General features: G+C 43.2%; 1 protein-coding gene and 1 long non-coding RNA gene across 3 annotated transcripts in view; one reads left to right on the top strand and one right to left on the bottom strand.

Annotated features, from left to right (window-relative positions):
- Positions 1 to 473: 473 nt before the first annotated feature.
- The window catches only part of LOC132360546 (uncharacterized), a 60,262-nt gene continuing 38,656 nt past the window's right edge, over positions 474 to 22,079 (bottom strand). The window contains exons 5-6 of one of the 2 annotated variants that reach the window (XR_009501125.1): positions 9,178 to 10,377; positions 474 to 535 (exon numbers count right to left, since the gene is read on the bottom strand). This is a non-coding gene — a long non-coding RNA (uncharacterized LOC132360546). Of the gene's footprint in view, positions 536 to 9,077; positions 10,378 to 22,079 lie in introns of those variants that run through there. The other variant, XR_009501124.1, reaches the window with a different exon arrangement.
- RNASE2 (ribonuclease A family member 2) lies at positions 15,996 to 16,496 on the top strand. Its single transcript, XM_059915627.1, has one exon. The coding sequence runs from the start codon at positions 15,996 to 15,998 to the stop codon at positions 16,494 to 16,496; it is 501 nt and encodes a 166-aa protein (XP_059771610.1).

A 22,079-nucleotide genomic window follows, 5' to 3' on the forward strand; every position in this document is an offset into this window, starting at 1 on the left:
TGAATCTCTGTGTTTGCATTTTGAATGCATTCAGTTCTTCTCTATTGTTTTCTTTTTGTTTGTTTTTTTTTGGCTGCACCTCATGGCTTGTGAGACCTTAGCTCCCCACCCAGGAATCGATCCCACACACCCTCAGCAATGAAAGCACAGAGTCCTAACCACTGGACTGCCAGGGAGTTCCCTCTATTCTTACTACTTATGCTAAATTAACATCTGTTCAGAATTTGTCATTACTTAACACAGTTTGTTGCGTGGCTGCTGATGTTAGAACTGTTAGCATGTCTCCTCCAGGGAGAGCATCATGCAACTTCTCTTTGTCTAGTGATGAGGCTCATTACATCACTCTTTCCTCTGCAGGAGGACCTCAGAACCTCAGAGACACCCTCCTCACTTAAAGATTTGCTGTGGAGAGAGAGTTTGTCACCTGAGATTTTGCTGCTGCTGCCCCTGCTTGGGTTAGATCTTGCACAACTCCTTGTGGTGAGCTGATCCACATTTCATTCCAGTGATGGTCTGCAGTCAGTGATGTCTCTTTCTGTAAGAAATTGGGGGTTTCTCTTTAGCATTTTCCTGAGGCCACACCAATTCTAGGACGGGAGATCTATTCCCTGGAGAATCCCCTGTTGACCCTTCGGCTGACTCTTCTATTATGTATGTCTTCTCTTTCTATCTCTTCATCAGCATCTCACTTCACCTCAGCCGCACTGGCCTCTGTAGGCACCTAAAAGATGCCAAGCCTTTGCCTGCCTCTGGACTTTTGCACGTTCTGTTCTTTCTGCCTGAAATGTTCTTTTATATGACATCAGGTTTCAGTTTAAATTTCCCTTCATCAGTGATTCTTTCCTGACCACCCTGTCTATAGTCCTTGTCTTAGTCCCTTCAGGTTGCTACAACAAACTTCCAAAGACTGAGTGGCTTACAAACAACAGAAATTCATTTCTCACAGTTCTGAAGGTTGGGAAGTCCGAGATCAAGGCACCAGCACATTTGGTGTCTGGTGAGAGCCACTTCCTGGTTCATAGATGTCTCTCTTTGTCCTCACATAGTAGAAAGGGCCAGGGAGCTCTCTGAAATCTCTTTTATTTATTTATTTTTAATTATTAATTAATTAGTTAATTTTTTGGCTGCGTTGGGTCTTTGTTGCTGCACGCAGGCTTTCTCTAGTTGTGGCGAGCAGGGGCTACTCTTCATTGTGGTGTGCAGGCGTCTCATTGCGGTGGCTTCTCTTGTTGCGGAGCACGGGCTCTAGGCACACGAGCTTCAGTAGTAGCGGCACGTGGGCTTCAGTAGTTGTGGCACTTGGGCTCAGTAGTTGTGGCTCCCGGGCTCTAGAGCGCAGGCTCAGTAGTTGTGGTGCACAGGCTTAGCTGCTCCACGGCATGTGGGAATCTTCCCAGACCAGGGCTCGAACCTGTGTCCCCTTAACCACTGCGTCTCCAGGGAAGTCCCTGGAATCTCTTTTAAAAGGACACTAATCTCATCCATGAGGGCTCCACTCTCAAGACCCCACCTCCTAACATCATCCCATTTGGGGTTAGGATTTCAACGTAGGAAATTGGGGAGGATGAAAACATTCAGTCTATAGCAATTCTCTTCTTTTCACCCACCAGTTCTTCTATCATATCACCTTACTTTTCCCTTCATAGCTCTTATTATAATCTTCAATTATTTATTTGTTACTTATTTAACATTTCTCTGCCTCCACTCCAATGTATGTTCAAAAGAGTAGGGCCCTTGTCTGTCTCTTTCACAACTGAGTTCCAGTGCTTAGCACATTTCCCACATTTCTTGGCAAATAATAGGTATTTAACTAATAGTTGATGAATGAATAAACTAATAAATAGTGAAAATTACCCTCCACTCACTCTCTGGCAAGCTATTTTGCAGTTAATTTTTAATCAGTCTTATAGAATCAGTGTAATCCTTTATTATAACTCCATCAAGGTTTCCGATTATATAGGACAAGAATAACTACTTACGATATTCTCTTGCGAAACTAGAGGCAGGTGCCTGAAAGTCAGGAATCATATCTAATTCACATAATCATAATAGCATACATGAATCCTACAATTATAATGATTCAAACCATTCACTAATAGGTGGAACTAACAGAGTTTTTTTTAATTATTAGTAGGCCTCACTAGGCATGGTGACCTCAGAAGCCTTTCTGAGTTTTCCTTATATTCTTATGATCTCCCTCTGCTACCCCATCCCTGCCACACACATACTTTAATGTGCTGATTCATTCCTTACCCTAAAAGAAGTTAGTTTTCTAGGGGGAAAATATTCTTATCTTTTTTTGTTCAGAAGAAGAGGAAGACACAGAAATTCTGACCAGAGAAGTGAAGATTATACACTCACTCTTTACCTAAGACTGGATCTGGGGCAAGTGTCTTATTCTAGAAGTTTCCTTGGAAGGGAAATGCTAAAGGGAAGAATGAGTGGATATCTGTTGGGGGTTCCCATAAGAGAGTTCGATGAAAAGAAAGGGCCCCTGGACTTCCCTGGCAGTCCAGTGGTTAGGTCTCTGCGCTTCCACTGCAGAGGGCATGGGGTTCCATACCTTGTCGGGGGAATTAAGATACTGCATGCCGCGTGGCATGGCCAGAACAAAAAAAGAAAGGAAGGATGCCTGGGTTCAATGCCTGAGAAGTTGCTTCTCGCACCAGATATCTCAGGGGCAGTGAGCTCAGGACACCGGCGCTATGCTGCATGGCATGTAACATGTGCGTTTGGCATGTACCTTTGTGTTTGCTACATTTAATTTAGGTCTTTGTTTCCCTTTTGTTAGTAAAGATAATTCCCAAAATGCCAAATGGATTTTCCATCCACACTGGGGTCTGTGGGCGTTAACGTGGGAGAGAGAAAATGAGACAGAAGTTAATGAAAACCTGCAGCAGAGTTCATGGGTCTCAAGCTTGATTTGATTAAACCTGGAAGAATTTTTTCAGAGAAGTGATTCTTTTATACCTCTAATAATAAATATGCTTAAAATGTTATTAGATTAGAATTATATTTTAAATAGTTGGTTTCTAAGTAACGACCAAACTTTAAAAATCATATTTGTTTTACAATTTTTTTAATTTAAGTACAGTTGATTTACAATGTTGTGCTAGTTTCTGGTGTACAGCAAAGTGATTCATATATATATAATATATATATGTATATATATATTCGTTTTCATATTCTTTTCCATTACGGTTTATTACAGGATATTGAATGTAGTTTCCTGTGCTATACAGTAGGACCTTGTAGTTTATTTTATTTATTGTAGTTTGTATCTGCTAATCCCAAACTCCTAATTTATCTCTCCCCTGCCCCCTTTCACCTTTGGTAACCATAAGTTTGTTTTCTATGTCTGTGAGTCTGTATCTGTTTTGTAAATAAGTTCATTTGTATCATATTTTAGGTTCCACTGTTTTACAATTTGTATGCATCAAGCACCACTATTTACAGAAAGCCATCCCTTTGACTGTCCTCCCCTGGATTGCTGGTGTCTGCATATAGAGGCCCTTATGGCTATGGAACCTTAAGGAGAGGCTTTCTGGACTCGGAATGCTCACTGGCATCAGGGAACAGATGCACATCACAGAAGAAGGTTTTCACAAATTTTCACATGGGCTAACTTCTTCCTTCTGCATCTTCATTCACAAGCCCCCTCAGTTCAGACTCTTCCCATCGTTCCAACAATCTGCATCCCAGAAGAAACATGAGAGTTTTATCAGGAAAAGAGTGGGAATCAGCTTTCATGTTTACCCTGGAGAAGGAAGGCTACAGGAAGTTTCATGTTTTTTTTTTTTTTTCTTTGTAGGTCCTTGTGTCCTCAAGGTAAATGGCGTGACATTTCCATCAGTATTTGAAAGCTTCTATCTGGCAAGGCTCTGTGACCTATGGGCACCATCAGTTCTGTTCAGAACTGTGTGTCCTCCCTCTTTTCAGGTTCACTGCCTAGTGGGACATGAAAATTACAGTGACAAGAGTAAACATGAGAAGGTAAAGATTCCCAGCACCCAAAGGAGATCATAAAATATTTCAAGAGCATTCTCCAAAATGTATCAGGAGTCATGGGGAAAAGGGGTTCCAGGGCCCAAACATTTGGGGATAAAGAACAAAATAAAGTTAAATAGAATTATAACAGAACTTTTCATATTTCTAACATGCATTGTAAATATCTTAGAACCAACTACGATAAGCAGATTGCTTAAACTCTCCTCAACCCACAGGAACTACTCTTTCTCCCCAGCAAAGCATCCAGTAAGGCTAGCGTTTCTGCAGTACTGGTCTTCTAAGATCCAAGGAGATTAGAGATCCTTAAAAGTCACTATCAGAAGAACAAAAAGGAAAAGAAATGAAGGTCAAAGGGAGAAATGGCTTTATTTACTTTTACCTCCTCTGAATGGCCTTAACAATGGTTTTAATTATTCTTTTCAAAGCCTTAACCTGTAACCACTGACTAATGTGAATCAGTAAACATGTTTGGTCCCTTAAGGCACCTTGTGGAAACTTCGTTCCTACAATACTGATCATCTAAGATAATGGGGAATTAAAGACCTTTGAGATGCACTATTCAGGGGAAGAAAAGAAATGCAAACCAAATGGATGTGATGGTTCCGTTTTAACTCCCCTGGTTGGTTCTACTGACTTTTTAGATAGCCCTCTATAAAGCCTTGTTAACCATAGGAGCCGAGCTCCAATGTGGGTTAGAATCAAACGTTCCATCCCAGCCCCAGTTTTCAGAGGATTTGTTAGGATACCTAAAATACAAACTCATTTGCCAGCTTTTGCTCTGTCATGCCCCTATTTGACTGTTGGTCACACAGAAACCCCTGAGACAGGCCACTGAGTAAAAGAAGAAACCAGTTTTTGTCAGGATATGCTGGGCTGGCTAAAGAGCTAGTTCCCAAGGAGAGGGGCCAGGAGTCCAGAATAAGATGCCCGGTTGACTCAGGCTGATGTCAAAATTCCAGAAGAACCAAGCCAGTGGGAAGGCTGGTACTACTGGCTTTATAAGTGAGGTGGGAGCCATGGTAATGTGTGCAGTGAACAGTGGAGAGAAGGATCCTCTCCACAGCTGGAGGGTCTGGGCAACAGGAGCCAGCTCTCAATGGGAGAGCGCTGGTGAGACATTTGAATCTCTGGGGTTCCAGTCATGGCTCCAGTCCTAGAGGACAACTAGAGTTCAAAGCAGGAAACAGACAGATGATCACTGAGACATAGAACAGAAAGTAGGATAACATATAATTGGTAGAATATTCTGATTTATACATTTAATGACTTTTAGCGGACTCGATGTGCTGTGTCAGATGTACAGTATGTCCCTCCATTCATCAATCAAACATTTCTGAGCATGGACTCTGTGCCAGGTAAAAGGGATTCAAAGACACACCCAGTCCCAGGGAGCCCCCAGTCCTGTGGACTTAACTCACTAGATGTGGCCACTCATCTGCCTCCATGCCTGGCGAGGCATGAGGAAGCTTCTGGAAGATTCACCTTCTCATGAAGTCTTCATTCGCGTTCCCTTATACCCTCCCTTCCCTCCTCCTTCTCTTTCTTCTTTTCTTCCTTTCAGATGTTCCATACCTGCTGGTCTATTTTAGCACACTTTATTACAGCACGTGTGTCCGTCTGCAACAATACATGCTGACCTAGAACATCCTAGAGACAATTACCTGGGGGTAATTGGGTATTGGTTTTTTCTTTTTTCTTTTTGGCTGCATTGGGTCTTCGTTGCTGCATGTGGGCTATCTCCAGTTGTGGTGAGCAGGGACTACTCTTTGTTGTGGAGCATGGGCTCTAGGCACATGGGCTTCAGTAGTTGTGGCACGCAGGCTCAGTAGTTGTGGCGCACGGGCTCAGTTGCTCCGTGGCATGTGGGAATCTTCCCGGACCAGGGCTCGAACCCGTGTACCCTGCATTGGCAGGTGGATTCTTAACCACTGCACCACCAGGGAAGTCCCCGTAATTGGGTATTGTTAGTGGACCTTCACACATGTTTGTGCTTTTGCTTAATAGACTTCCAGACTATTAGAGAATGTTAATCCTGGAGATCCAGATTTTTATTAGAGTTTCTAGACCTCTCTTTTAGAGAAATGCAGGAGCATCTGAATTCATCATCACCCACAATTAGTGAGAGCAAAGAGATGCATCCTAAGGGTGCTTACTTTCAAAATGATTCCCAACTTTCATAGAAATATTCTGTAATTTTATATAATTAGCTTACTTTCCAACTGCTAACAAAGATCTGTAGCACAGTCACTTCTAATTTTTGTCAACAGAATGGCTCTCAGGAGTGTTGCCACTTGGTAGAAACTTCCCCATTCCCACTTCTTTGAGACTGAGGAAAAGATGCTCAGTCATCATACAAACCAGCCCTTTTTCTCAGTTCACCTTCCCCTGCTCCCCGTAACACACACACACACACACACACACACACACACACTAAAGACCTCCTTTAATTTAGACCAGGAGAAAACAGCTGAGGGTCCCAATGCATGGACCCCTCTATCTTTGCAGAAACTGCAGGATCTAACATTGGGATTCAAGGTGAATCTAATATTACAGCCTTCAGGATATAATAATAACTTCCTGTTCTCCCTATTCTGGTTCCTGGGGTGGGAAGAGCACAGAAATTTTCCAGTTAGAAAATTAAAGAATATACGCAAACAGGATATTTTGCTGAGACGTGAATTTTTCTTTCTTTTTCTGTACGTTCCTCATTCCCCTAGTTCCAAGTAGGAGCCGCACCCTTTGTATTTCCTTGGTTCAGGGATATCTGCTTTCTAAAGCTTCTGCTTTAGAAAATAAACATACTACTTCATGGAGAACAAAACCCAGTATTTTCGAGTTATAACTCAAAACTTCCAAAGCTATTTCCATGCACTATTCCCAGGAGTTTCACATACTGTCATGTAATTACAGTTTCCAATGTCCTTCATTTCTGTGTAGGTTTCTATTTCCACTTGGTGTCATTTTTCCTCTGCCTTAAGGACTTCCTTCAGGCAATGAATTCTTTTAGCTCTTGTATGTCTGAAAAAGTCTTTGTTTAATAAGTCTAATAAAACGACAGCTCTCATAAGCTTTATCAATTTTAAAAGGTATAAATAAAATGTCAGAAATAAGATGTAAAAAGAGATGCTGTAAATATTAACAAAAGAATAGGAACAACTTTGTGCCAATATATTTAAGCACTTTAGATGAAATGGATAAATTCCTAGGGGGAAAAAAAAACTTGCCAAAATGATCTCCGGAAGAACTAGGGATATCACTTATATGTGGAATCCAAAAAAATAATATGAATGAATGTATATGCAAAATAGAAACAGACTCACAGATATAGAAAACAATTTGTGGTTACTAAAGGTGAAAGGGAAGGGAGTAAGGACAAATTAGGGGTATGGGATTAACAGATACCAACTACTATGTATAAAATAGGTAAGCAATAGCACAGGGAATTATAGCCATTATCTTGTAATAACCTATAATGGAGTATAATCTGCAAAAATACTGAATCACTATGTTGTACACCTGAAACTAATATAATATTGTAAATCAACTATACTTCAATTTTTAAAAAAAGGACTAGGGCTTCCGTGGTGGCGCAGTGGTTGAGAATCTGCCTGCCAATGCAGGGGACACGGGTTCGAGCCCTGGTCTGGGAAGATCCCACATGCCGCGGAGCAACTAGGCCCGTGAGCCACAGCTACTGAGCCTGCGCGTCTGGAGCCTGTGCTCCGCAACAAGAGAAGCCACGATAGTAAGAGGGCCGCGCACCGCGATGAAGAGTGGCCCCCGCTTGCTGCAACTGGAGAAAGCCCTCGCACAGAAACGAAGACCCAACACAGCCAAAAATAAATAAATAAATACATAATAATTAAAAATGAATATCTGCTAAAAAAAAAAAGAATAAATAAAGGAACTCCAGTTTAAAAAAAAAAAAAAAAGGACTAGAAAACTCAGCATGTCTATAACCATTAAAGAAATTGAAATAGAAGTTAAAAATAGTCTCAAAGAAAGTATCAGGGCCAAACAGCCTTACAGATGAGTTCTGTAAATAATAAAATAACATATAATTCCAATTACAGAAAATAGAGAAAGAGGGAATATTCCTCAACTCATTTCTGAAGGCTAACATAGAATCTGGATACCAAAATCAAACAAGATAGTTCCAAAAAAAATTTTCAGACCAATTTCATTCATGAACATAAATGCAAAAAACAAGAACAAAAAAAGACCAAAAAAACCCTTAAATATTAGCAAGCTAAATACAGTGATTAAAAAAAGAAAATTTAGCATAACCAATATGAGTTTATCCCAAAGTTGGTTTAATATTCTAAAATCAATTAATGCAATTCACCCCATTCACTGATTAGGAGAGAAATACTATACGATTTTATCATTAGATGAAGACAAATCTTCAATAAAATTCACAATGCATTCAAGAGTGGAAACTAGGAGTAGAAGGGAAGGAAACTTTCCCAACCTGAAAGTGAAAGTCTACGGATATCCACAGCACCAAAAGCATCTACCACAATGGCCCTTTAACATTTTATTGAAAACATTTTTATAGCAAGCATTAAGTGTGGAAGGTCACAAACGACTGTAACACAACTACAGCTCCTGGCTTCAGGGGAGAAGATGAAAATAAGAGTATCCAGTTTTGTCACCATTATTCCAGGAGGGTAAAATCCCCAGTCTACTCCATGAGCACCTAGCCAATCAGTCCATGGATGGCTGCCCTAGAGTCAGGTGCCCTCCTTTGATTCAAAGCCCTGTCACCATTTTGATGGAGTCTCAGAGAACATGGTCATCTATGGCTGCTCCTTCTTGTGGGTAGAAAAACTTCCTTCAGAAGAGGATTGTATATATATATATACATACATACATATATATATATATATATACACACACACACATATATATGTATATATATGTATATAATGGATTCCAAGAAAGAAATAGGCTCTTTTTTTTCCAGTGCAGCCAAACTGCAAAGCTTATAACACAAGTAGGTGCTCTGTACAGATCTTACTTCCTCTATATCTGCGGTGCTAGAATGTAAATCTGTAGGCAAGTTAAATACTAAAGAGTACGAGAGCGTGAAAGTTATGGTAAACTCAGAAATCTGTTTTTTTGAAAGTTAGGCTGTATTTATGCTGGCTGAATGTTCTGTTTAATCACCTGTTATCCTCCATTGCCGTGTCGGTAACCAAGAAGCTTCCAACCCATCTCTCCCTGTCTTGAGAGGAACCCGGAAAGCAGCTCTGGTCTCTGTTTGGCCCGGGGTCTCAGGTGGCGCAGCGCCCCCTGCGGGCCAGTTGAGGCGGCGCCGGCGAGAGACGCCGAAGGGACCGCTTGGTGTGGGAGTCGCCCGGCTCCGTGCCACCTCTCCTCCAGGTAGCGGCTCCTTCCCGTGCTGTGTCCCCCGCATCAGGGGTCTGTTTCTATAAAGGAAGCAGGTTTCCCTCACGGGAGTCGTCCCAAATCCCCTCCGCAGGAGCCCGCAGGGGAGAAGGGAGCCGAAGGACCCGCAGGAGGACCCTGCGAGGCGGGCCACTCGGGGCTGCCCAGGGCCAGCGCCATTGGGAGTTCTTATTAGAGCAGCTCGTGGGCAAATCAGCCCAGCCAGCCCGGCTTGTGTAGCCGCTCCAGGGGAGCAAGGCTTTTCCAGAGGTAGATTCCCTTTGCGAGGTAGCAGGGCTTTCTCCCCAGCTCCCCAGCCGCATCTTGTCCTACACCCAAAACACCGACTCCGTGGCAGGAGTGTGGGGTGGAGCGTGGAGTCAGGGTCGGGGGAGAGGCTGTGAGAGAGATGCTCGTGACTGGGAACAATGAGGGATCCAGATGCGAGAGAAGAAGCGTTTACAGGGAAGACTTTGGCAGGGCTTCAAAGATCTGGAGGTGTAGGGTGCAAGTCACTGGGCTTCCCACGTCAGGGCTGGGGGCAGACTGGCCGTCCAGGTGAACAGGGCCCCCCTCCTCACAGCCCACGCGGATGGGCCTGGTGGAGTCCTTCTTACAGCAGTGGCAGTGCGGGGGCCGGCTGCCTGCTTTGGCAAAGCAGTCGGTGACGCTGACATCGTGAGCACCGTTGTGGCAGCTTTGCAAGGAGCTGCTCTGCTGGTACAGGGCACAGATGGAGTTCTCAGAAATCTGCTCTGGTGGCCAAATCCTCGTGAATGAGGGTGTTGATCTGCTTGCACCTACCCCTCCGGATCAGCCACCCTCGCCTCATCATCACGTCACAGTACCGGTGGTGTCCTCCAGGGACTCATGACCTGGGGTTGTCTGTACACCTTCTTGAGAAGGGCAGGCCTGGAGTGAAGACAATTGGCCCCAGGAGGAGGAGGAGAAGAAGGGTCCACATCAGATTCATGTTCCCTGTGAAAGCAGGTCGAGGAAGAGTGGGGTCAGGGAGCAGGCTGTGGTCCCTTGCCCCCAAGATACCTATTGTATTTCTAAGAACTCTCAGCCCAAACACTTCATGTCCCGGCTGGCCCCTATCTACACTTCTTCTTGTACTCACAGCAACTACTGTTCTCACATTCTCCTTCCACCTCACACCCCTTCTTTTCTCTGGGTAAGAAGTGAGAAGAGAAGAGAAGGACTTGTGAAGAAAGGAGGTGCCTACCACCCACTCACCCCTTTATAGGCCTGACATACAAAGGTATTTTCAAACTCCGAAGTGATTTTTGCTCCTCACTTGAGTAGTTAACCTAAAAAAGTGTTTGCATCTATCAGCCACCTGATTCCCCAGCCTATGAATGAAGCAGGTGTCCCTGCCAAACCTTTTCTACAGTAGGTGAGCTCACTACTAATCCATATGCCTCGCATCTTAGAAAATATTTCCACTTCCTTAAATACATATGCCTGTTTTAAATGCTGTTAAAAAGAAAATGGAAGCATTTCAGTTCTAAGAGAGTAGACTTATGTTTTCCCCACAGATTCCTCTGCCTCAGAATAAAAATTCCTGGCTCCTCAGGGCTTCCCTGCTGGCGCAGTGGTGAAGACACTGTGCTCCCAAAGCAGGGGGCCCAGGTTCGATCCCTGGTCAGGGAACTAGATCCCACATGCCACAACTAAGGAGCCTGCATGCTGCAGTAAGACCCAGCATCTTACTTATAAATAAATATTCTTTAAAAAATTCCTGGCTCTTCTATGTATAGGGCCTGTCATCATGAAACTTCCCAACGAGTGCCCAGGGAGTCTGAGTAAAGACTGAGTGTATATTCTGACTCTTTTACTGAATACCTGGGAGTCCCAGGGCAGGGTTTTTGCAGAGCAGATGACAACCACAGAGATAGATATGTCCCTGTCAGTGGTGGATACTCCTAGCAGAAATGGAACCTCCGTTGCCTTCCCTCCTTCCTCTAATCCTATAGGAATTACATTGTGGATATTTTCTTCCCAGACCTTAAAGGGAAGGCCATATGGAAAACTCTCAGGTCTGTCAATGATCTTTTTTTTTTTTTTTAATTATTTTATTTATTTATTTATTTTTGGCTGTGTTGGGTCTTCGTTTCTGTGCGGGGGCTTTCTCTAGTTGCTGAGAGCGGGGGCCACTCTTCATCGCGGTGCGCGGGCCTCTCACTGTCACGGCCCCTCTTGTAGCGGAGCACCAGCTCCAGATGCACAGGCTCAGTAGTTGTGGCTCATGGGCCCAGTTGCTCCGTGGCATGTGGGATCTTCCCAGACCAGGGCTCGAACCTATGTCCCCAGCATTGGCAGGCAGATTCTCAACCACTGCGCCACCAGGGAAGCCCCTGTCAATGATCTTAAACAGATTGCCTAGTAGGACTAATTTCATGTTTACTATTTCACACCCACAGTCTTTACCAGCATCACACAGAGTACCTATGACACCACCGCACATATGAAGAAAAATACCTGCAGTTTGGTGACTGTCGCTAGCTTGCTATTATTGGAGGTGGGCAAATCACCTCATCCTTATACTCTAAAGTGAAGGTTATAGACTAAAGATCTTTTTCACCTCAATCATTCTCTGTCTTTCACTCCCTAACTAAGCATTACTTGTGTGTATGAGTCCATGTGTGATTTTCTGTGTGTACATATTGTTTTGTACATGTTCAGGTAAGCAGAAATATTTTGTTTGCAAGTTGGGTTTCCATTTGAGAACTGTGAATCCAATTAAATCTAATTTTTCTTAAAAACAGTTGTTAATGAATTTAGGCAAAAAAAAAAAATCCATCTCTTTTATGTAAAGATTACATTCTTTTTGTCTTCACAATTTAAACTGTGAATGTTCTTATTATGGGAGAAGCTGCCTGAGACGTAGGTCTGCATTTCAGTAAGGTAAGGGAAGAAATAGTACATACGCCTGTCCAGAGCTCCAAAATCAGTTATGTTAGGGGACCTGCTAATGAAGGTGGTGGCAGGGGCACATACAGTCAATCAACAAGTTGTAATATAAGTAGATTTCATAGGTCTTATCTTGATAGTTCTCCCTGGCAGATAGGCCTCAGAAGCCTTTTGTCTGATTAGGCAACAGAGCAAAAGCTGACTGACAGCTGGCAGGAAACTGAGTTGAGATCTAATAACTAGATCTCAATATCCTTTATAATTGGCCAAGAAAAGAGGAACTGCCTTTTTTGGAACTTCACTATGCTTAGCTATTCTTGTTTAATTCACACCATAGTTCTAACAAGTATGTGTTATTATTTACAGGTTTCACAATTTCGTGTGTTCATGGCTCTGCATAACTGGCCATTGGGCTTAAAGAATCCAACCCTTTGGCCAAGTGGTACATATAGGGTCTCATTTCTCAGAATTAGTAGAGCTCGGATTCAAATCAAGGTCTTTACCTGACCTTAACTTTTTGAAGAGGGTATGTGGCAGGCCGCAGGACAAGCAAAGATTTAGAAATTCATTCAACATGAAAAAAAACTTGTCTTTATATTGAGGGAAAAATTACCTTTGTAGTGAGAGACTAACCTAGTCGTCTGAAAACAACCAAGAGGAAAAAGCACATTACCTAAAATTATTAGTTGTGATTAGTGGCAGTTACTGAATGATATGTAGATTAGCCAACAAAAATTTCTATGAAGAGATTTAGTGTAAGGTAAATATGCATAGAGGAAAGCTATGGACGAACCAATCAGGAAAAGCATAGAAGGTGTGCTCCGAATACAATTTTAAAGGTGGACCATGGTTGCAGATTGGGCATGATATTGGGTGAGTCTCTTCTCAGGACGCTTGTGATAAGCGTGATGGGCAGTATCTGAGTGAACAGACAGGATGTGATCAGTAGGTAGGAGTAGAGTGAGTGAAAACCCCTGAACTATTGCCACCTTCAACAGAGGTGGGAACTACTCAGCTCTAGTTGATCCCTTGTGGTAATGGAGACTCAGTGCACCGACAACATCTCCGGATTTTTAAAGGTAAGACAGGAATGCAAATTTTTATGTGAACTATCCCAACTTGAAGTGTTAATATTCCAAAACCCACTATTAAAACTATATGCTGATCAAGAACAGGTTTTGAGCCAGATGCACTCCCTGTGACTGCAGTGTATGATTTTTAGTTCATATTATAGACACTTGAGTACAGGTCCTTCTACCCAGGGTGGTTGTCGGTATCACAGAAGGGCTAAACTACACCTAATTCATTTTTACATCCTCATCTCTCATGAAAATGCTTTCCACAAAATATACATGAAAAAAAAAAAACTTACTTCATGGTAAAAGATATTAATGCCTTTTAGGCAGAACAAGATTTCAGGCAGAATCCTATTAGCACTGCACTGAGTCCTATCCAGGTCACCATTATGTCCATGTTTACATAACGACATCAGTGGTAAAATAATTGCATTTCCACATGACAGAAATATAAAAAGGTAGTTTAAAAAAATGTGGATTAATTTTCTTGGAAGGTTGTACAGTGCCATTTGAGGACCTAATCCAGTTTCCTTTTTTTAAATTTTATTTATTTATTTGTTTGTTTGTTTGTTTATTGGCTGCGTCAGGTCTTCGTTGCTGTGCACGGGCTTTCTCTAGTTGCAGCCAGAGTGCGCCACTGCGCCATCAGGGAAGCCCCAGTTTTCTAACTAAGAGGTTAGACCAGGGATTTAATATCTCTTATCTGGAGGCCTTTCCTACCTTGATGCACTTTCCCTGTCTGTACAATGTCCCACACCATCTTCTTAGCCTAGAATGCTCATTTATTCCCTAAAGTCCCTAAACTCTGCTTATCCTTTATGGGCCAGCTCAAATGGACATTTCTTCTGGAAGCCTTTCTTATCCCATGAGGCCAAGTAAGACCCTTCATTCTCAGGGTCCCCATAAAACCATCTTCACACAGTGTTATTACCTCTATCACATAGTAATAAAATTATTATAGGTCTACAATTATTTTCCTCTGCTTCTCTGAGAACCAAGAGTATGTTTCATGCATCAAGTTACATACTATGACTTCCATAATTTCAGGAATACAGTGTCCTATCCATTGATGCTCATTTTATAAATTAAAAAATTTTTTTCCTGTTAACATCAAGAAATGAAATGTACTAGTAAGATAAATGACAACTCTAGGACAGACTGTTTTTTAGAAAATAGCACAGATTGAAAAGAACACAGGAATTCAAGCTCTAGCTTGGAATCCCTTACATGACACCAAATGTTCATTCTCTGGCAGATTTTACAGACTTTCTTCTGGGTGTTTTTAGGTCATGCTACTTCACAGGAAGTGAAGGCAAAAACTGCGCCAGGGTAAAAACAAGAGAAAGTGAATTCAATGCATAGGAAGCAGAAAAAAAAAAATGACAACAACAATAACAAAAAGTCATAGATTTGTCACAAACTAATTACTTATAGGATTTTGAGCAGTGAGAAATTCAGAGCTCAAGTTTCCACCACAGGGAAGTGAGGAGATAAAGAACATTTGGGTGAGAAGGAACCAGGGTGATTACTAAAATGAAAGGGGTGCCTGGGTTCCTCTGGTGCAAACAAGCCTCCTGGCTCTATTTGTTCTGAGTACCAGGCCTGCCTTCATGTACTTCAGTCTTTCAATGTGTTGCCCCCAAGTTGAGTTATAAAATCTATAGCCATTCTGGGACTTCCCTAGTGGCGCAGTGGTTAAGAATCCGCCTGCCAATGCAGGGGACACCGGTTGGAGCCCTGGTCCGGGAAGATCCCACATGCTGCAGAGCAACTAAGCCCATGTGCCACAACTACTAAGCCTGAGCTCTAGAGCCCGTGAGCCACAACTCTTGAGCCCTTGTGCCACAACGACTGAAGCCCACGTGCCTAGAGCCCATGCTCCGCAACAAAAGAAGCCACCGCAATGAGAAGCCCGTGCACCGCAACGAAGAGTAGCCCCCACTCGCTGCAACTAGAGAAAGCCCATGCGCAGCAACAATGACCCAATGCAGCCAAATAAATAAATAAAAATAAAAAATCTATGGCCATTCTGCAGCCAGTGATATTTTTCATTTAGGAAATCCAGACCCAGTGGCAGAGCTCTGCCCTGCACAGGATGCCTGGAATTAGATTTGTTACAACAGAAGCAGCAGTGGTTCATCCCTGGGTACGCATTGATCAGCAAATGATAAAACAAAGGGCTCATTGCATAAGTGGACCATGTCCTAATCTGTGCGTTTCTTCATGTCCTAGATTCAGAGCCCTCCTTGTTCTGCTCGCCCCACCCACAGGGGCTGCTCTATATCTCCAGTCCCAAGAACTGGGGGGAAACCAGCTGCCCCTGAGCGCCAGGACCACCAGCTGGATCTGTTCTCACAGGAGCCACAGTAGAGATACTGGGTAAGACAATGAGCCCCAGACCTGGAACAGGAGAGACAGCAATGAAGCAGCAACAGGGGGAGCGGTGAGCTGAAGTTAGTGCCCAGGACACATGACAGACTTCGGGGAGCAGAGGGGAGAGGAGCTAGAACCACAGTGACAGCAGGGTGTCTGCAGGGTGAGTGAGGAGGGAGTGCGTTATTTGTGGGCCGGGATGCAGAAGATACCCTTCTTTTCACAGGAAACATGGTTCCAATACAGCAGAATGCCCGGCTTCCTCTCTTTTTGCTGCTGGGGCTCTTGGGAATGGTGATCTCACTCCATGCCCAACCTCCTAATTTAACCCGGGCTCAGTGGTTTGAGATTCAGCACATAAATATGGCCCACCCTCAATGCAATGATGCAATGCGGGTGGTTAACCGTTACAGAATGGAGATGCCTAACCGTCCCAGAATGGTATGCAAAAATCAAAATACTTTTCTCCACACAACGTTTGCTGAAGTAGCTCGTGTTTGTACCACCAGAAATGTATGCTGCCCTTCATCATGCAGGAAGAATTGTCATATTAGCTCAGTTCAAGTGCCTGTAACCCACTGCAACCTCACAAGAAATGCACGACATTATATGGACTGCCGTTATACACCGACACAGGCACAGAAGAGCTTCATCATTGCGTGTGACAACAGATCACCACAGGACAATGCCACGTACCCCGTGGTTCCAGTTCACTTGGATGTGATCATCTAAACCCTGGGCCAGCACTTTGGGCCGTGCTCATCTGCCAAGCGCCACAGTCCTGTCCCACCATCCACCCCAGATATCAGCATCAGTCCTCATCTCACCAGCCTCCAGGTCCCTTTAAGCTTTGCTCAGCTGAAGCTCCTTGTGCACGCACAATAAACTTTACAGAATTACCTACAAGGCTCCGTGTGTCTGTCTGTGCTCTTCTATCATGTAGTTACATTCTGGTCTAGAGGCTTTTCCCCTTCTTCTAATCTGAGATTTGTGGGAAATAAATAGATGTGAGGATAAGAGGCTCCTTGTGTCATGAAGTTGTGCAGACTTTTCCTTCTCTCTGCTTTAGGCCAGGAAGCTGAGGCTTCCTCTCATAGCTGCCTATTTCAATACCAGGAGGCAAAGAGCCCCCAGTAAGTAGAAACAAATGTATTTGATTCTGATTTAAGAACCATACATTTTATGATAAAAGAGAACGATACGGTGTAAAAACAAAAAGAAAGGGGGAAATGCCATAATTGTGATAAGACCAAAAGAAAAAAGCAAATTTTAGCCCCAGAGATTTGTTTTTAAATAAGTGTATCAAATCTTCAGATATTAATGGTTATCCTAGGGGTGGATCCAGAGTTTGAGTCTAATGTGGAATGAGACAAATTGTTCAGGTAGTATATGGACAGATTCCAGTACTACCTGGAGAAGAGGTGAAACTCTTTCCTGGCGATTTCTGTGTCCTGGAGAAGGGAACAGCTGGTCATCTGGTAGCAGAAGGTAAAGAAGGAGACATGGAATTGGGCTCTCTCCCAAGGAGAGGATCAGTGGCTTGTTCACATTCAGGTCAGGTAGGGGCACAGGCTCCAGGATTACAGAAATGTAGACAGACAGAAAAGGGAGCGGATAATGAAAGCCCCTACTCTGCCTCCATCACAAGGCTGCACTCAGGAATCAATGAGGAACAGGAAGGGAAAGCTCTTTGCAAACTGTGGTCAGATGCAGCATTCAAGTGACTGTTCGGGGGACATGTTGGGTCTTTTGCAGCACCTGACTCAGAATAGAACGCAGGTAGCATGTCATTAAATCTGTACCTCTGTCCTTGAGTCTGGGATTCCTGACCTCCTATTTTTCAGCTCCTCTTTCAGGCCCAGATATACAGCAATTTCCATTCCTCCCACCCTCCATATGGGCAGTCATTCTTGCTCTTGGTAGTACTACATATGGCATCTGCACTTGAGCATCTTCTCTGGAGAAGCCACTGGAGGATTTGTTCCTCCAGGCGGGTCTGTTGACTCAAGCTATTGCGTGGAGATACTAGGTTTGGACAATTCCAGGGCTCAACAGAATCCACTGACTTTAGGTTAATAGAGAGTGGCATGAAATGAGCTTACCCTTCCAACAGGCTTGGAGTAACAGAAGGAGAAGGTGGGATACCGCAAGGCTGGAGTCACATTTGCCATGATGCAGTGAACCTTCCTTGTCTCAGCAGATCATATGTCACTTCCCAGCCATGGACACAGCCTCTCTAACACCGTATGGTAGAGGGATCAGCCAACTCAGCTGCCCCATCTCTCTCTGCCTTGTGTCGTCATCCCCTCTCCCATCATTCACTCATCATTCATTAATGCAGTAGTTAACCCATGTGCAGATGTGCTCTAGGCAGATTTCTAAGCTCGTGAGGATGCAATGTAAACAAAGACACATTTCTGTCCTAGGGTGCCTATTCTACTGGGAAGAAAATGAACTTACAAAATTATTTTTCCAGGTGATAAGTGTCAGGAGGAAAACTGCACTGAGGAAAACAATGTACAGTCATCTCTCAGTATCTTCAGGGGATTGGTTCCAGGAGACTCTGCAGATATCAAAATCCACAGATGCTCAAGTCCCTTATATAAAAGGGGGTCATACCGTTGGCCCTCCACATCCGTGGCTTTCACATCCACACAGAGGGCCATCTGTAGTGGGTCTCAATGAGTCCATAGAAGTGAATCTGCAGTGTGGTTGGTAGGGGCCCAATGAAGGAATGAATTCTGAACAATATCAGAAGCAGCTGGTCATGCAGAAACTAAGGGGATAGTCTTCCTGAGAGAGACAGAGACAGAGACAGAGAGACAGAGAGAGAGCATTCAAAGGGCCCAACATGAATGTAGATTAGTCATGTTAGAAAAATAAAAGTTAGTCTAGCAGGACAAGAGCATTTTAACCATGAGCATTAGTGATAGAGGTTATTGAGGCTCAGATGCTTCATACCTATGGAGATGAAAATAAAGAGTAAATTTCCTATGGGGTACAAATGGAGCATGTTAGATAATACTGTGACCTGAAGATCAGTCTGGCAGCTGTGCAGGGACTGCGGGGACAGTCAGAAACTCGTGGTATCCAGGCCAAATCCCAGAGGCATGGGATAAGGTAATAGCAATAGGGCAGAAGAAAAAGTGCAGGTTTAGGATTATGTTTCCAAGTTCGAATCATCAGGCTTTAGTGAAGGATTGGAAGCGGAGGGAGAGGGGAACAGAAGAGATTTCCTCATGTCAGTAAAATGCACCTTCATCCTCTCACTCCGCAGCACCATGCTGTTCCCCCTCCCTGAGGCCATGCTTCCCCACTCTCTTCCTGCTTTTCCTCTGTTCCTCATCTTCCCCGGTCCCTGTGCTGAAGATTGGGCTGGGGTCAGAGGGAGCTGGTGGCCCTGAAGCTTAGAAGTAGCTTCTCCCTCCCGGGAGGCAGGAGGATTCAAAGCAGAGCAAGGAGGATTCTGTGCTCTGTGACGACAAAGCCGTGGCTTGGCTCCCACCGCCCTCTGTAATAGACACTCAAGATCTGACTGCACTGAACCTGAGGCCAGCACTACAGTGGCCACTATTAGAGAAGTTAATTGTTCACGTCAGCATGTTCCAAGGACACGTTCCTTGGAGTCCACTTCTCTTCCCTAAGCCTCCATTTCTAACTTTGTAAAATGCTCGTAATAGTACCAAATCTCAAGGAAGTCTTGGAAGAGTGAAAGCAGTTAGTGGTTGTAACACACTTTGTAAGGTACAGCATGAAGTGAAAGGGCCGTTCACATTGTTATTGTTTCTAGTTTATGTTTTAACATCAGGAGCAGATTCCTCTGTGTGGGTACGAAGCAGATTGTCTCAAGTGACCCTCAGATCAGGGAGAGAAGGCCCCAGGGTCAGGCCAGGAGATGTGAGAGGAGAGCAATCTGATCTAAATCTTCTGATTTGTTTTTGTCTGATATTGAGATTTTAGGCACTGTTTCCATTTGAATCACATAAGGGAGTGAGACTGTGACAACATGGACGGACCTAGAGGGGATCATGCTTGGTGAAATAAGTCAGACAGAGAAAGACAAATACTGTATGATTTCACTTATATGTGGAACCTACAGAACAAAACAAATGAACAAGCATAACAAAACAGAAACAGAGTCATTGGTACAGATAACAAACAGGTGTTTGCCAGAGGGGAGCAGGATAAGGGAATGAAAGAAATAGGTGAGGGAGATTAAGATGTAAAAACTTCCAGTTATAAAACAAATGAGTCACAGGTATACATTTACAGTGTGGGGGAATATAGTCAATAATTATGTCATATCTTTGGTAACAGATGATAAGCAGATGTCATGGTGTTCATTTTGAAATGTATAGAAATACTGAATCACTCTGCTACGTACCAGGAACTAACATAGTGCTGTAGGTCAATTATACTTCAAAAACAAACAAACAAACAAACAAAACAAACTCATAGAAAAAGAGATCAGATTTGTGGTTACCAGAGGTGGGGGATGAGAGGGAGGGGGATTTGGATAAAGAGAGTCAAACTTCCAGTTATAAGATAAATAAGCACTAGGGATGTGATATACAACATGATAAATGCAATTAACATTGCTGTATGTTATATATGAAAGTTGTTAAGAGAATAAATCCAAAGAGCTCTCATCACAAGGAAAAAAAATATTTTCCAATTCTTTAATTTTGTATCTATATGAGATGATGAAGGTTCACTAAATTTATGGTGCTAATTACTTCATTATGTTTGTAAGTCAAATCGTTATGCTGTACACCTTAAACTTATACAGTGCTGTATGTCAATTATATCTCAGTAAAACTGGAAGAAAAAAAAGAGAGTGAGGCAATGAGTAGGGAAGGGAGCACAGAAATTCTGTTCCCATCCCCAATTCAAATTACCTATGAAAAATAGCCTTTTTTTGAAACTAAAACTTTACTTATGTTATTAAATTTGCTTCCTAAAACGCACATAGAAATGTGGCACTGTTAACTGTTATTCATGTCTCAAGTATGAGTTATAATAATAACATAAGAACAATGCCTAGGTAGCTCCCATCAGGAAACTTGCATAAGCCTCTTAGATAGCCTCACCAGAGGGCAGACAGCAGAAGCAAGAAGAACTACAATCCTGCAGTCTATGGAACAAAAACCACATTCACAAAAAAGATAGACAAGATGAAAAGGCAGGGGGCTATGTACCAGATGAAGGAACAAGATAAAACCCCAGAAAAACAACTAAATGAAGTGGAGATAGGCAACCTTCCAGAAAAACAATTCAGAATAACGATAGTGAAGATGATCCAGGACCTCGGGAAAGGCATGGAGGCAGGGCTTCCCTGCCAGCGCAGTGGTTAAGAATCCGCCTGCCAATGCAAGGGACACGGGTTCAGGCCCTGGTCTGGGAAGATCCCACATGCCGCGGAGCAACTAAGCCCATGTGCCGCAAGAGCCCGCAAGCCACAACTACTGAGCCCACGCACCACAACTACTGAAGCCTGCGTGCCTAGAGCCTGTGCTCCGCAACAAGAGAAGCCACAACAATGAGGAGCCCACGCACCACAACGAAGAGTAGGCCCCGCTCACAACTAGAGAAAGCCCGCGCACAGCAAGGAAGACCCAACGCAGCCGAAAATAAGAACAAACAAATAAATAAATAAATACATTTATTTTTTTTAAAAAATGGAGGCAAAGATCGAGAAGATACAAGAAATGTTTAACAAAGACCTAGAAGAATTAAAAAACAAACAAACAGAGATGAAGAATACAATAACTGAAATGAAAACTACACGAGAAGGAATCAATAGCAGAATAACTGAGGCAGAAGAACGGATAAGTGACCTGGAAGACAGAAGGGTGGAATTCACTGCTGCAGAACAGAACAAAGAAAAAAGAATGAAAAGAAATGAAGACAGCCTAAGAGACCTCTGGGACAACATTAACCGCAACAACATTCGCATTATAGGGGTCCCAGAAGGAGAAGACAGAGAGAAAGGACCCGAGAAAATCTTTGAAGAGATTATAGTCTAAAATTTCCCTAACATGGGAAACGAAATAGCCACCCAAGTCCAGGAAGAGCAGCGAGTCCCATACAGGATAAACCCAAGGAGAAACATGCCGAGACACATAGTAATCAAACTGGCAAAAATTAAAGACTAAGAAAAATTATTGAAAGCAGCAAGGGAAAAACGACAAATAACATACAAGGGAACTCCCATAAGGTTAACAGTGGATTTCTCAGCAGAAACTCTACAAGCCAGAAGGGAGTGGCATGATATACTTAAAGTGATGAAAGGGAAGAACCTGCAACCAAGATTAC

This window comes from Balaenoptera ricei, chromosome 2 (genome assembly GCF_028023285.1).
Source record: "Balaenoptera ricei isolate mBalRic1 chromosome 2, mBalRic1.hap2, whole genome shotgun sequence".
Classification (NCBI taxonomy): domain Eukaryota; kingdom Metazoa; phylum Chordata; class Mammalia; order Artiodactyla; family Balaenopteridae; genus Balaenoptera; species Balaenoptera ricei.

What these genes read in the sequence shown, in the direction of transcription:
- RNASE2 (XM_059915627.1), top strand. Translation starts at nt 15,996, where the DNA reads ATGGTTCCAATACAGCAGAATGCCCGGCTTCCTCTCTTTTTGCTGCTG.